Below are 12,988 nucleotides of genomic sequence, written 5' to 3'. Positions count from 1 at the left end.
AACAATATATATATATATATATATATATATATATATATATATAATAGACCTATATATAATAGACCTAAGATAATATAAAATATATTCATATAATACATATAAAACATTCGAAGTAAAAATACAATTAATAGTGCTCACTCTGAAATGGAGAACGTAAACATACCGTACCATTTAAAGGACTAAGCTTCAATTTTGAAAGATAGTAGGTAGAACGCAACTGCGAGAATTTGATAATTATTATTGTTATTGTCACAATTATATTGCATTTTATCAATGATTATGCTTTTAATCAAGTTATTTGTAATATCAAAGGGCAATAAAAAATCATGTAAAAATCGTCGACGGTGCCGAATATAACTACAAGGAAGAGAGATCGGCAGTGAGGTTAAAAATCCAACCAATAATTGAACCAACTTGATCTAACTATACCGACAGGAAACTCTGAGTAAATTGAAAATTTCCAATGACATTAAAAACACATTAGCAGGGACTAAGCAGGAAGCGGAACGACTTTTGACAGTCCATTTGTTTTCACGTGTAGATTACATGCCAAAAAGACCGACAATGAACTTTCACGCGGTCTTTAATCTCGCTCTATGAGAAAATCCTGCCGATGTCACATATTTGTGTCATCATAAAAAATGATAGGTTCTATGCTGGAAGAACAACGAAATATGTAATAATCGCTTTTTAATAAAGTAGCGCATTATAAATTATATATATAGAAACAAATGTTTAAGATATAAAAACGTTTTTATGGTTTATAAGAAAAAAATATTTTTCTTATAAAACAAATCTAAAAAAATATTATTAATTTCAAAAATATTTAAAAATAAAAGAATCCGAATTAAGTTTTAAGAATTAGTATAAAGAATAAATTTCTATTTTTCTTTAGATTATTCTCACATCAGTTTTATAAAAGAATTAATAAAAATTGGATTGATCAAGCAAAATTAGAATTATTTACATAGAAAACAACAGTGATAAAAAGTAGCAGATAAAAAGGCTCTTATGTCATCGACCAAAAGCGAGGATCCTGCTTGGAATAAGATTACTCTTCGATTAGACCCACGTTCTGAGTGGTCGGTTTGATTAATCGCCGTCCCTCGGCCGGATATATTTTCGCGCATAGGGTTTTATGAAGATATTAACGAAGGGTCGTTTTCGGTCATAAGCGATCATAGCAAACCGTAAGCGAACGCGCGCAAAAAGGAGCAGCAGATCGGTGCTGGTTTTGGCGCTGCCTAAGACGCCTGAGCCGACCACCGATCGTACGACCGATAACCCGGTTAACCCCACCAGTCTATTATTATAATATTTGCCGAGCCGAAATATAGTGATTGCTTATTTGCTTGGGCCCAATTACGTTCAAGCGCGCGCCAGCTAAGGGCCCGCGCTACGTGACGACGTATAGGGGGATAGGTACGAGAAGAAGATGCACTTAGTCCCGAACGAACCCGACCAACCACCCCGTATCCTATCTACCTACCTGCTTCGGCTCACGTCGGCGACGTTATAACGATTAGGTTCGCACGATCAGATACAGACGGATGTAATGTCTATTATTGCTCGCGGAGAACGCGTTACGTCGAATGCTTCAGCGATATCGATAATTTTTCCATGAAAAATCACGCCTTTTCTTTCCTCGTTAACGAGCTCGAACCGAAGAAATCAAACGAATCGTGAAGAAACGTAAAGAAAAGCTGTAAAGTTTTATAAAATCTTGGCACCTTCGCAAAAAAATTATATATCCGTAGAATACAAACTAACAGTAGTATTATATCAATATTATAATTTTCTACTTAACAATATGTAATATAATAATAAATACAACACTTACGATACTTAACAGTTACACTGTTGAGTACGAAAATTATAACATTGATATAATATTATTGTTAGTTTATGTTCTGCGGATAGTTAATTTCATTTTATTTTTATTTAAATACTGATAACGTATATTTTCTTCGTTGGCTGGTCAATATTACGATAAAAGAACGAATGAATTAATAAATTAATAATTGTTGCATAATAATTCGGGAACAAACTTATAATACCACAGTCGCTGTAAAAATGTTGTATTATAATACATGAAGACATATTCTCCTTACTTTCTGTATTCAAATATAAAAAGAAATAAGAATTTCTTGATTTATTCATGGTTTCCATAGTTTTAGCAGACCGTCCTCGCTGTAAGAACATAATAAATTTTGATGGGGATGATGCGCCAAGCCGATTACATCCTTCTCGTGTATCTAAAAAGGCCGCGACGCTGTTAATCGGAATAAACAAATATTATAATAAAACATAAAGGCATACTCACATTGAGCGTTCTCTCGAGCTTTCCCGACGATGTGGAAAAACAGTACAGTACAAGATCTTCACCAACGCAATAGATAAATTCGCCACGTGGACTCACCACTGTAGTTACAAAGTCACCTCCCTCTCGTTTACCGCTAGAAAACGATCTCACTATTTGCCCTTGCATATTCATAATTACTACCGTGTTAGAACGATTGCACACGACGAAGTGCTCCGGATTTCGAGGAAGGGTATGTATACTATTCACTGTGAGATCAGCGGCTCCCAATGATTTGTAAGTGCCTATGCATTCGGTAGTTTTCAAGCTCCAAATTTTTACAGTTCCATCCGACGACGCGCTACAAAATAAAGAATGACACTTATTTATTTTATTTAAAAAAAAAACAGATTTTTTTCTTGTTTATAATAATAATGTACCTAATTATATTATGACCATCCGAAGAAAAAACGACTTCGTTCACAAATGAAGAGTGACCGCGAAATTCCTTGAGAGTTTTTCCAGATTTAAGACCGTGTACCCTATGAAATTTGTGAATAAGATTGTTAATAATATTCTATTTATTGTTAAAGTATATTCGAAATGTAATTCATTTATATTACCTTATACTGGTATCGAACGAGGCTGACAATATTTGACTGTTATCTCTGCTAAACTGTAGGCAAGTCACGCCTTTTGAATGCGCCTTCTCGAATTTCCTCAAACACAGTCCACTCTGTACCCTCCAAACCTTAATTTTACCATCTTGACCACCGCCCGCCAACATCTCGCTGTCACGACTGAACGACATTGACAGGACCGCTTGCTCCATCATCATAAAGTTGTCTTGCGCCTGATATTTCAAATCTTTTCTAATTTTACCAGTTGTAAAGTTCCACACTTCAATAAAACCATCCACTGAACCAGTCACTAAGTATTGACCATCGGGCGAGAAACGCGCGCACTCCACGTGTGATTTCTGACCGAATTTGATTTGTTTCGACAATTGCGTCGGATACTTCTCGTCTTCTTGGTCACGAACCGCCGCTTTTCCTCGGAACAAATCTATCGTGGTGCCAGGCGGCAGTAGACCCTGATGTTGTTGCCACTTTAATGCTTGTCCCAACAGAGCAAGCAATCTGCTAGATGGTACTACCGACACTTCGCCAGCAAGAGCGGTGGCTATGTACGCTCTCCGTTTTTCCTTCGTGCTTCCGTCGGGATATGCCTCGCGCGGATCGAAATACGAACGTGCAAGTAGATTCTCTATAAATTGATAGATATATAATATTACAAGTAACATTAACAATATATAAAATAAAATTATAAAATAAAAATTTTAATTAAATGTGATAGACATATACCTAAATGAATATATCTCTCAGGTTCTTGTTGCTTCATCATAATCATAGGATCAGTCTGTCTTAATAAGGAACGTGCTGCACCTAATTCTCGTAGTTCAATTAATTCTAAAACAACCTAAGATAAAATAAAATCTGTGAATTTTGTAAGAAAATATAATAATATATTATAAATAATTGATTTAGTTTTGGAAAAATCTATATACAGATTTAAAATAGATTTATTTTCAGCTGAATTTCTTGTATAATTCTTCTTTCTTCTTTTCCTTTTTACGTTGAAGAAAAAAAGGGAAAAGATGAATAGCAAGAAGATATTAAAAGAACAAGGCCATTGTTTACAAGATGTACTTAAGGATATTATATTATTTTTAATGTATAATTTTAATTTAAGATATCTACCTGTTCGTACAAGTCTATGAGTTTCTTGTCAGGTAATTTTAATGACTGTATAGCTTTCAGAACTGTATCCCAATGGCCATTATTTATATCCGCAACAAATCCATCCACACTGTCTACAGTATTCAGCGACACACCAGTTTCCTCCTGTATACAAAATATATTAGTAAGCATGCATAAAAAAGTACTATCTCTATTTTTCTCAGAATTTTTATTATACAAATTAAAACACTTTTCAGAAATAAAGTCTACATCTCTTTTCTAGAATTTTTCATAAATCTGAATTCCAAAATATTCTAAAATCTCTAATGATGAATTCAATTATTCATCATTATTAAATTCATATCGAATTATATTCATATTGAATGTTAAAGTCTGCTATATAAAGTATCTAAATACAATGGCATAATATAATCAACATTGACAACAAAATAATACACATATATTTTGTTAAATTCTGACAAAATTTCACCAGGATAAAATGTTGAGAAGAAATTACTTGTAAGGTTTGCAGTGTCTTGACAAGGTTTGACTCCTTAAGATACTGTTGTATCAATCGGATCACACTGAAAAATAATCAAATACATTACGATATACAATTTATATTTCTAACAATCTAGTAGTCAGAATATCATCGTACTCACTCAGCAGACTCTATTTCAATCGACATTTCCACGTATCTTGCTATTTAAGCACGTAGAACAACAAACTTCAAAGGTTATGTTCCTAAGCAACCTGCGATGTCTGACGTACAGGTTGACCGTACATCCGCATCGTTCACGAATGCGGCGTGGAAATGAAAATGATCGCAGTCGCCAGATTGTAATCAAATATCGGAGACGCGTCCGTTCTCCGAGGAAAACAATTCCTCCGCGCAAAGTCAAAACTCTCCTCACAGCAATACCTGCCAAGTGCTGGCCGCTCTCGTCAGATAGCGTTACGATGGCATCGTGCTCTAGATTCTCTTCTACCTAGTCCATCCTGGTCTGCAGCGTCAATAACACACTGGCTACATAAATAAAAATGTGGCTATTTAAAATTGACTCTTCGGCAATGTGAGAACCGCGACCTTTAATTGGGCCGTGAGTATCGCGGGACATCCGTTTTTTTTTACCCCTCGCACTCTTAATTTTCGAGACTGCGAAAAATCGACCCCAACGGCCCGCAGTGTTCTCGTATACATCTGCCAGAAAGTGTGATGGCAAAGTAGTTTTTTTGTTTTGTTTTTCTTATTTGTACCCGTTATACTGTGTTCTTCCAAAAATTCTGTTACCTTAATTGTTTAGCATTAATTGTTTAAATTCAGAGACATGTTATAGAGCATCTCGCAGAACAGCAATTGCACGTGTGTTATGTGTAAAGCTATGTCCTTACTGGAGCAACAAGGCAGAAATTTTTGTTACCTGCTGCCTCTCCGAATGTTCCCGAATTCCAAGTATCTTCTTTCGATTGAAAATATGCGACAAACTTTTTGCTGGCGATAAAAATATCAATAAACTTTTGGCAATAACTGGCAATTTTTCAAGAAACGTCAACGTTTCAAGAATATCAACAAAGTTTCTCGTTTTTACTTCAGTAAGGATATAGACTATGTTTCAAAATGCACTGTCAGTGTTAAAAATCTATACTTTTTAAATTCTTTGAAGTGGAATCTTACTCTAAAGAGTGAAAACTGAACTAGTCTTGAAAAAGAATAGTTCAAATTTTAATCTATTTTAGTTATAATGTAAATTAATTTTTGGTTTAACTTACTTTTTATTTTCTAAAAATAGAAAAAAATACAAATTAAATTAATTCAATTCATGTTAATGTACATTGCTAGAAATGATTCTATGAGTGAGATTTCATTCTTCAAAGTGATTCATCTAAAAATTTTAGAGAATATGTATATAATATAAACTATATTTTCAGTGCTAACAATTTTAAAACACAGCCATAATTTACATGCTCTACTCATTTTCAGATTTCAAAGTGCAAATTTTTATATTTTTCAGATCAACAACGACCTTCCTCTAATCATGAAAGTCAGTCTTCTGTTTGCTATTCTGCTTCCAACATGGGCCAACGCGATTGTGTGTCCGCAGCATTGCTTGTGCAAATCTGTCGGTGCTCAAGCTGAATGGTTACGTCTTAAATGTAGCGATGGCTTAGAAGAAATTAAAGATATAGATGTCAACAAGGTCAACGTGGAACTTATACAATTGTAAGACTGTTCTATATATCTTTTATGTTTTTTGGTTTCTGACAACAGTGCGATAATAGTCAAATTAATTACAGAGATTTGAGCAAAAATGTCATTTACGTTGTTGAAGTGGATGCATTTAAAAATTTGACAAATCTCAGACGGCTTGATTTATCGAAAAACAAGATTATTTCTATAGGCGAGGGTTGTTTTAACGGCTTGGCAAACTTAGAGCGATTGTAAGAATTCGTACATAAATAAAAGCTCATCTGCAAATTTGCTTTATGCCTGCTTTTATTTATAGATTAACTTTACTTTTGATTCAGTTTAGTCTTCATCTTTTTCTAGTTCTAAAAATGAAAAAAAATGAAGAATAAATGAAGAATCGAGAGAATAAAATTATTCTATGCTAATGGAAATCTACCCATATAATTTTATAATCTTATAAAACTCGTAATTTCAGGGATTTGAGTCAGAACCAGATATCAATAATAGATAGCTATGCATTCAAAAAATTACTGAATCTCAAAAGGCTGTAAGTCTAGAACGAATTAATACATTTGACAGTTAATATATTTGAACACAGTTTTCTTATAGAGATATTTCTTTCTTATGCATTTTTTTGCTTTGTTGCTCTAGCGATTTGTCTGGAAATAAAATTACTGCTCTGGCGCCGTCCTTATTTCATGATTTGTTGGCCTTAGAGCGTTTGTAAGTTAAAGCGAAATTTATTTACGCTAGCAAATATTAATTTTACTAGCTTTCTATGTGTATATATTATTATATAGAAATCTACTTTATAAACATACAAATACATGTATCTATATATTTTAGGAAATTAAATGGAAACAGTTTAACTACTTTAAAAGAAGGCACATTTCACGGGCTTAACATATTAAAACAACTGTAATACAAATTTCTACTTATTTTTTAATTAATATATAATTTTTTAATTAATATATAATAATTTTTAATTAATATATAATTAATATATAATCTGTATAAAATTTATAACATTTATGTGATATATTTCAGAGATTTGTCTAATAATCTTTGGAAATGTGATTGCGATCTATATTGGTTTAGTAATTGGATCTACAATTCTTCAATTAAATTGAAGTAACGTATATTGCGCATCTCTGATTAATTATGATTACTTATATTGAAGTTTTTCATGTTTAATTTAATATTTTCAGTCTAACGCCAAAATGCTCGTCACCAGCGTTTGCCAAAGGGCAATCGTTGAAGAAATTAAAATTCTGGGACGAGCTTCAGTGTCAGTGGATGTCGCCGGCAATTGAAATTCGTCCAATTCAAAACCAAGTAGTCTTCGCTGGAGATTCGATTACCTTAAAGTGCAGAGCACCCAGCGTTACTGTAGACAAAAGTGCCAGATTGAATTGGTTGTGGTATCCTAATGCGTCGGCCGAAATCGTGGACTTAAATTCTTATAGAGATCCGCGAAATTTACCTAATATTAAGGTTGACAATAGGTATCTGCCGGATAGCGGTATTGTGGACAGGTAATATAAAGTTTCTTAAATTGCCCTAAAAAATATTACTTAACTCATATTATTTATAATATAACTCATATTATATTATATTATTTAACTCATAACTGAAACATATGAGTGACACCTGATGGAGAGAAATCTTTGGACATTTTTCTAATTTTAAATAGTATAATTTATGATAATTTTGTTTTATTCATATAGGCTAATTATTGTACTATTTATGCTAAGTTTAAGTGTTGCAATTTTTTTTACGAATTTTAAAATTTCTAAAATTAATAACAAAAAACTTAAGTAAGTTTTAAGGATCCATATGTTTCTTTAGTACAAAAAATATATATTCCTATTAAGAATAATTAATAATTACAACATATATATATATATACAAATAATAAATACAATAATTAAAAATATAAAGAATAGAATAGAAATTATTATAATTATTAAATAATTGTAAGATAGAATAAAAATTATTATATATCTGTTTCTTAGTGCTCTTAGTATTATCCCGATCAAGGAGGAACATAATGGACAATGGAATTGTTTATTAGTTTCTGTAAACGGCAACAAATCGAAAGCAGTCAGTGTCATCGTAATATCCGAGCATACGCGTTATTGCCCTCTAGCAGGTAATTAATAGAATCTTAGCATTAAAGAATCGTTAATCATGTATTCTCCTTTTAGTAACGAAAAACAACAAGGGTATTTATACGTGGCCTAAAACAATAGTGGGATGGAAAGCGGAGTTGCCGTGTGAAGTCGATCGTCTCTCGGGCTTGATGCAAGCGCCTTTGAAAGCTTTTTATCACTGTAACACGAGCGGTCAGTGGGAGCGTCTAAATACGGAATCATGTCCATACATATCTCATACAACGAAAATCTTAGAGCAATTTTCAAAAGTTAATCTGTCCTTAACGAAAAGCAGTCTCCTGGAGACAGCCAAAAGATTTAAAAATTACACGGGAAATGGCTCGGTGAAGTTAACAGATCCGGTTGAAATCCATTTCATCGTGCGAACTATAGAGAATTATTTGAATTTCTTAATAGATGAAAAGGAACTTGGAATCATGTTGGTCGACATCGTCAGTTCGATGATGAAATTGCCGAAAGAGATGTTAAAGAGAGCGGAAATAAATTTCAAAGCCTGCACGAGACTGATCAAAGCGATCGAACATATTACAGAATTTACACCGTCCATACAATCGCATAAAAAATATATGGCACTCGAGGAGTTTCGAGTGAAGCGCGACAGTTTCGGCGGATTAACATGTACATGGTATACAAATATCGCTGCAAATGCCGATTCGGACACAAGATTTCTGCACTGCACAACAATTAACAGGACGACGCCGATCAATACAAAGGACAAGGCAATCGAGGCTTCCATTCAATTACCTGCCTCTTTGCTGCAACACTCACAAGACAGTGCAATAGCTCAACAGCTTATGATATATATGTATAGTGACAGCAGATTTTTTCCTAAGACGATTGCAAATGATAGCATGGACATATCAACGTGTATTGCCGGCAGTAAATTAAGTGAGTCGAAAACTATAGTACATAAAATTTAGGTTTCTCTTCTTTAATCCTCCGAAGCTGACGTCAAAATCTGTAACAGAGTAACTGAGTTTGTGAGAGCGCTCCATTTAATTTATGTTGACTAAAAGACACTAATTAATTCAAGCAACCAAAATAACATAATTTGAATAAAAAAGAATAAATATTAAATTCATTTTGATAATAATAATTCAAATTTGCAAACATGACATAAAAAATATAATTAAGTGAATCCAATAGACTCACGTTAGCTCCGAAAAGATATAATTGAATGGGTCCATCATCAGCTCCGAAGAATTAAATAAGTTGTGTAATTTTTTGCAGTTGGTACATCGGTACGAAATCTGTCCGAACCGGTTTACATTATGCTAAAGGCACCGTTGTATCATTATAATGGGAAAAGGCCGAGACCAGTGGTATGGGATGAAACATTGAACAATGTAGGAGGATGGACCAGTGATGGATGCCATTTAATTAACCTATTAAGTAATAGTCTCATAGTTTTTCATTGTGACAGATTGGGTTATTATGGACTTTTGCAGGATATTTCGTATTTTGATATGGATGGAAATAAGTACGAAAGCTTTCTATACGTATATTTTTTTGAAGTTTTCTTTTCGATTATGATTCTATCACTATTGCATGTGACTTTTGCAGTTTACACGGAGCGAAATTCAGGTACTCACATCCGGCGATATACATCGGAAGTTTCGTGACGATAACTTGCTTGATGATCACGTCCGTGACATATATTATTTCTTATACATCTATCACGATGCCTAAAAAAGCAAAACATTCCATTATCAACACTTGGTTTGCCATGGCACTATTATCATTTCTATACAGCATCGGTATCCAGCAAACAGAGCACATCGAGATTTGTCAGGGTGTCGGTCTTACTTTACATTATTTGTCGTTGTGTTGCCTGCTGTGGATGGCAGTATCTGCCAGGTATATCGCCTATGTTCTGTGATTTTCTATTGTAAAATTCTGTAAAATATAAAATTCTTTAATGATTGATTTTGCTTTTATTTTACTGGATTTAAATGTAAATCAATCATATATGAAAGAATTTTATAATAGTATTAGTATAATTTCAAAACTGCTTGTTTTGCTGAACGCAGCCATCATATATGCCCCTCAAAGAAAACAAAATATTCATCGAGATCCTTTTGTTTCAGCAATATGCACAAAAAACTGACGAAACCAGGCCTTAATGTGATACCCGACGATGAACTTCCGGATCAACCCCTACCTAAACCCTTGTTAGGACTCTACTTGGTCGGATGGGGTGTAGCTTTGATAATTTGCGGAATATCTGGCGCAATTAATCTACGTGAATATGCCGGTTATTCTCATTGCTTCCTCACGTCCGGACCGGCGCTCGCTGCGCTTTTTATACCATGTGGAATTTTAATCGCGTATCTGCTAATCTTCCTCTTGCTCATCAGACGTGCGATTCAGAACGTCGACATGAACACGCAATTGTCTGAGGGTACTCAGGCAACGGAGAACATGGATTTGGAGTTATTGGAGCCAAACGCGAATCCTTCTGGAGATAGAAATAGCATGCGCAGCACGCAGACGGTGTCTTCCGATATTGAGGATCCGGAACACTCACAATTTACGCAATGGAAGGGCCAAGTGATAATGTTAGTGTTGTATTTGATATCCTGGAGTAGTGCAGCCGCGGTTACAATCAAGCCGTTTGACTCCATGCCATTCGAGGAGACCGTATTCGCCGTGATATATGCCATCACCACGAGTTCTTTGGGTATTTTCGTGCTGTTCTTCTATGGAATCGCTCGTAACGACGTTCGGAGTCAGTGGCTAAAGATGCGATGCTGGCTGGAAAAGCGAAAGAACCGTTGCTGCCGCACTAGGAGCGTGTGCGATGCGAATTCTGTGATTCCGACGCAGCCACTTGTGCAGAATTTTGTTCCGCCGTTGTCGAACTCGCAAGCCACCCAAGCGATATCCGATACGAACTCCGTCTCTTCGTCGAGGAATACCAATCAATCACAACAGCTCTATAACAGTTCTAAGCTCGCGGACTTGGCCAATCGAGAAAACGTGTCTGCCGTGAACACGAAAGCGGCGAATCTGATAGTAATGCATCGTCATCAGTATCACTCTAACAATTCTGTTACCACCTATACCGAACCGTCATCGGCCTGCGTCGAGATGTTCTACAATCCTCATCAGAGCGGCGTCGCTAGAAAGTTCTTTAAGAAACAACGTAGACATGCAACCGCGAAGAAAAATAATCTCGGTCCGAGGAAGCAGGGCGATGGCGGAGCTACTAGTGACGGTGGCAGTTGCGTTTCCATACCTCGGCCTACCGCAAAGATCAACAATAGTCTAGAACGCAGCATCTTAAGCAGCAGCGCTAAAGTCAACAATACTAATATACACGTCGAGCTAAATCCCATAAACGATATAAAAAACGTCAATATATTATCGGATAGTGGCGGCAGCATCTCTGAGGAAAGAATCCCGATGCGCTTCGTTATTGGTCAGGAGAACTTGATGCATAGCATTAAAAAGATCAATAATAGCGTGCAACAGGATAATCCGCACGTTAATGTCATGATGTCCAATACAAGAGAAATGTTGCAACCGAGGAGAATGGCACAAGACTCGGATGCAGACGTTTCGAAGACAGACGAAGAGTGGCATTTACGAAACGTCTCCCAACAATGTAGTTTGGAGTATAGCTCCGAGATGGATACCGTCACGCAAATGACTAGCGAACGGAGCGATCACAATCTGTCGGAGATCTACGAGAACGTGGAAGTGGTACAACATGAGCGTTTCTCAAGGAAAAGATGTCCTAGCGTAAATGAGATGGAAATCACCGCTGAGGAACGCATATCAAGAGATGTGGGACGATTGTATCTCTCTAACAGTATGTATTGTTTACCGTTGGAGTACGAAAAACCGCTGATAAACAATTACTGTAATTCATTGAACGACGTCACGTCTCTAACGAGCGCAAAGTATCGTGGTTATTCGAAACCGTCGTTCATAGATATACAAAGTACAACTAGTTCGAATTTATGCGGGCAACAAGTTCCTGAGTCCCAAGAATCATTCGACCGTTCGGAACGTTCGCTCTTTGAGATAAACAGCTTGACTAGTGATAATCCATGTACGTTAACACCGCACGCGGAAACTCCCTATGCCTGTTCCCTATCGAATGTTTATTATATCTCCGACAAAAGTTTGGAGGAAAACAATTCTCATGAGAAATCGCAGTTGCCAGATGTGGATCACAATGTATTTAATGCACCCGAATCGAAAAATTTTCTGTTGGAGAAGAACTTCAGTTCTCTCGCTGATATTCCGTCAATTAGTAGGTCTAGTTCGCGTGATATTAATAATCTTAATTTAATTGATGAAATGAATGCATTTGCGAACCCTGCAGGTGATATACAGCAATTTGAAGCTGACGAAATTTATTTAGATGAATCGGTGAACCATTTGCCAGTAAAGAAAGAAACCAGCGTTTAATATATAATTATATATTGTACAATTTATACATAAATTATGTATAATTTATATATAAACTATATATATATAATATATGTATTATCTCATATACATATAATTATATATTGTATAATTTATGTATAAAATTATATACAATTTATTATTAAAATTATATATAATATATGTATTA

At 35.1% G+C, this 12,988-nt stretch overlaps 2 protein-coding genes across 2 annotated transcripts; one reads left to right on the top strand and one right to left on the bottom strand.

Moving 5' to 3' along the window:
- Positions 1-2,063: 2,063 nt before the first annotated feature.
- Positions 2,064-4,726, bottom strand: LOC105621993 (WD40 repeat-containing protein SMU1). Its single transcript, XM_012203424.1, has 8 exons — positions 4,701-4,726; positions 4,556-4,622; positions 4,060-4,203; positions 3,664-3,778; positions 2,923-3,565; positions 2,740-2,841; positions 2,324-2,660; positions 2,064-2,255 (listed from the first exon to the last, which is right to left on the bottom strand). The coding sequence occupies exons 1-8, from the start codon at positions 4,724-4,726 to the stop codon at positions 2,157-2,159; spliced, it is 1,533 nt and encodes a 510-aa protein (XP_012058814.1). The 3' UTR covers positions 2,064-2,156.
- Positions 4,727-6,074: 1,348 nt separating this feature from the next.
- LOC105621992 (probable G-protein coupled receptor 125) lies at positions 6,075-12,819 on the top strand. Its single transcript, XM_012203423.1, has 12 exons — positions 6,075-6,259; positions 6,334-6,477; positions 6,702-6,773; positions 6,878-6,949; positions 7,073-7,144; positions 7,274-7,357; positions 7,435-7,761; positions 8,242-8,378; positions 8,434-9,288; positions 9,631-9,880; positions 9,964-10,257; positions 10,488-12,819. The coding sequence occupies exons 1-12, from the start codon at positions 6,075-6,077 to the stop codon at positions 12,817-12,819; spliced, it is 4,824 nt and encodes a 1,607-aa protein (XP_012058813.1).
- Positions 12,820-12,988: the final 169 nt, after the last annotated feature.

This window comes from Atta cephalotes (assembly GCF_000143395.1).
Source record: "Atta cephalotes unplaced genomic scaffold scaffold00039, whole genome shotgun sequence".
Classification (NCBI taxonomy): Eukaryota; Metazoa; Arthropoda; class Insecta; order Hymenoptera; family Formicidae; genus Atta; species Atta cephalotes.
This window is presented reverse-complemented; position numbering and strand designations above follow the sequence as displayed.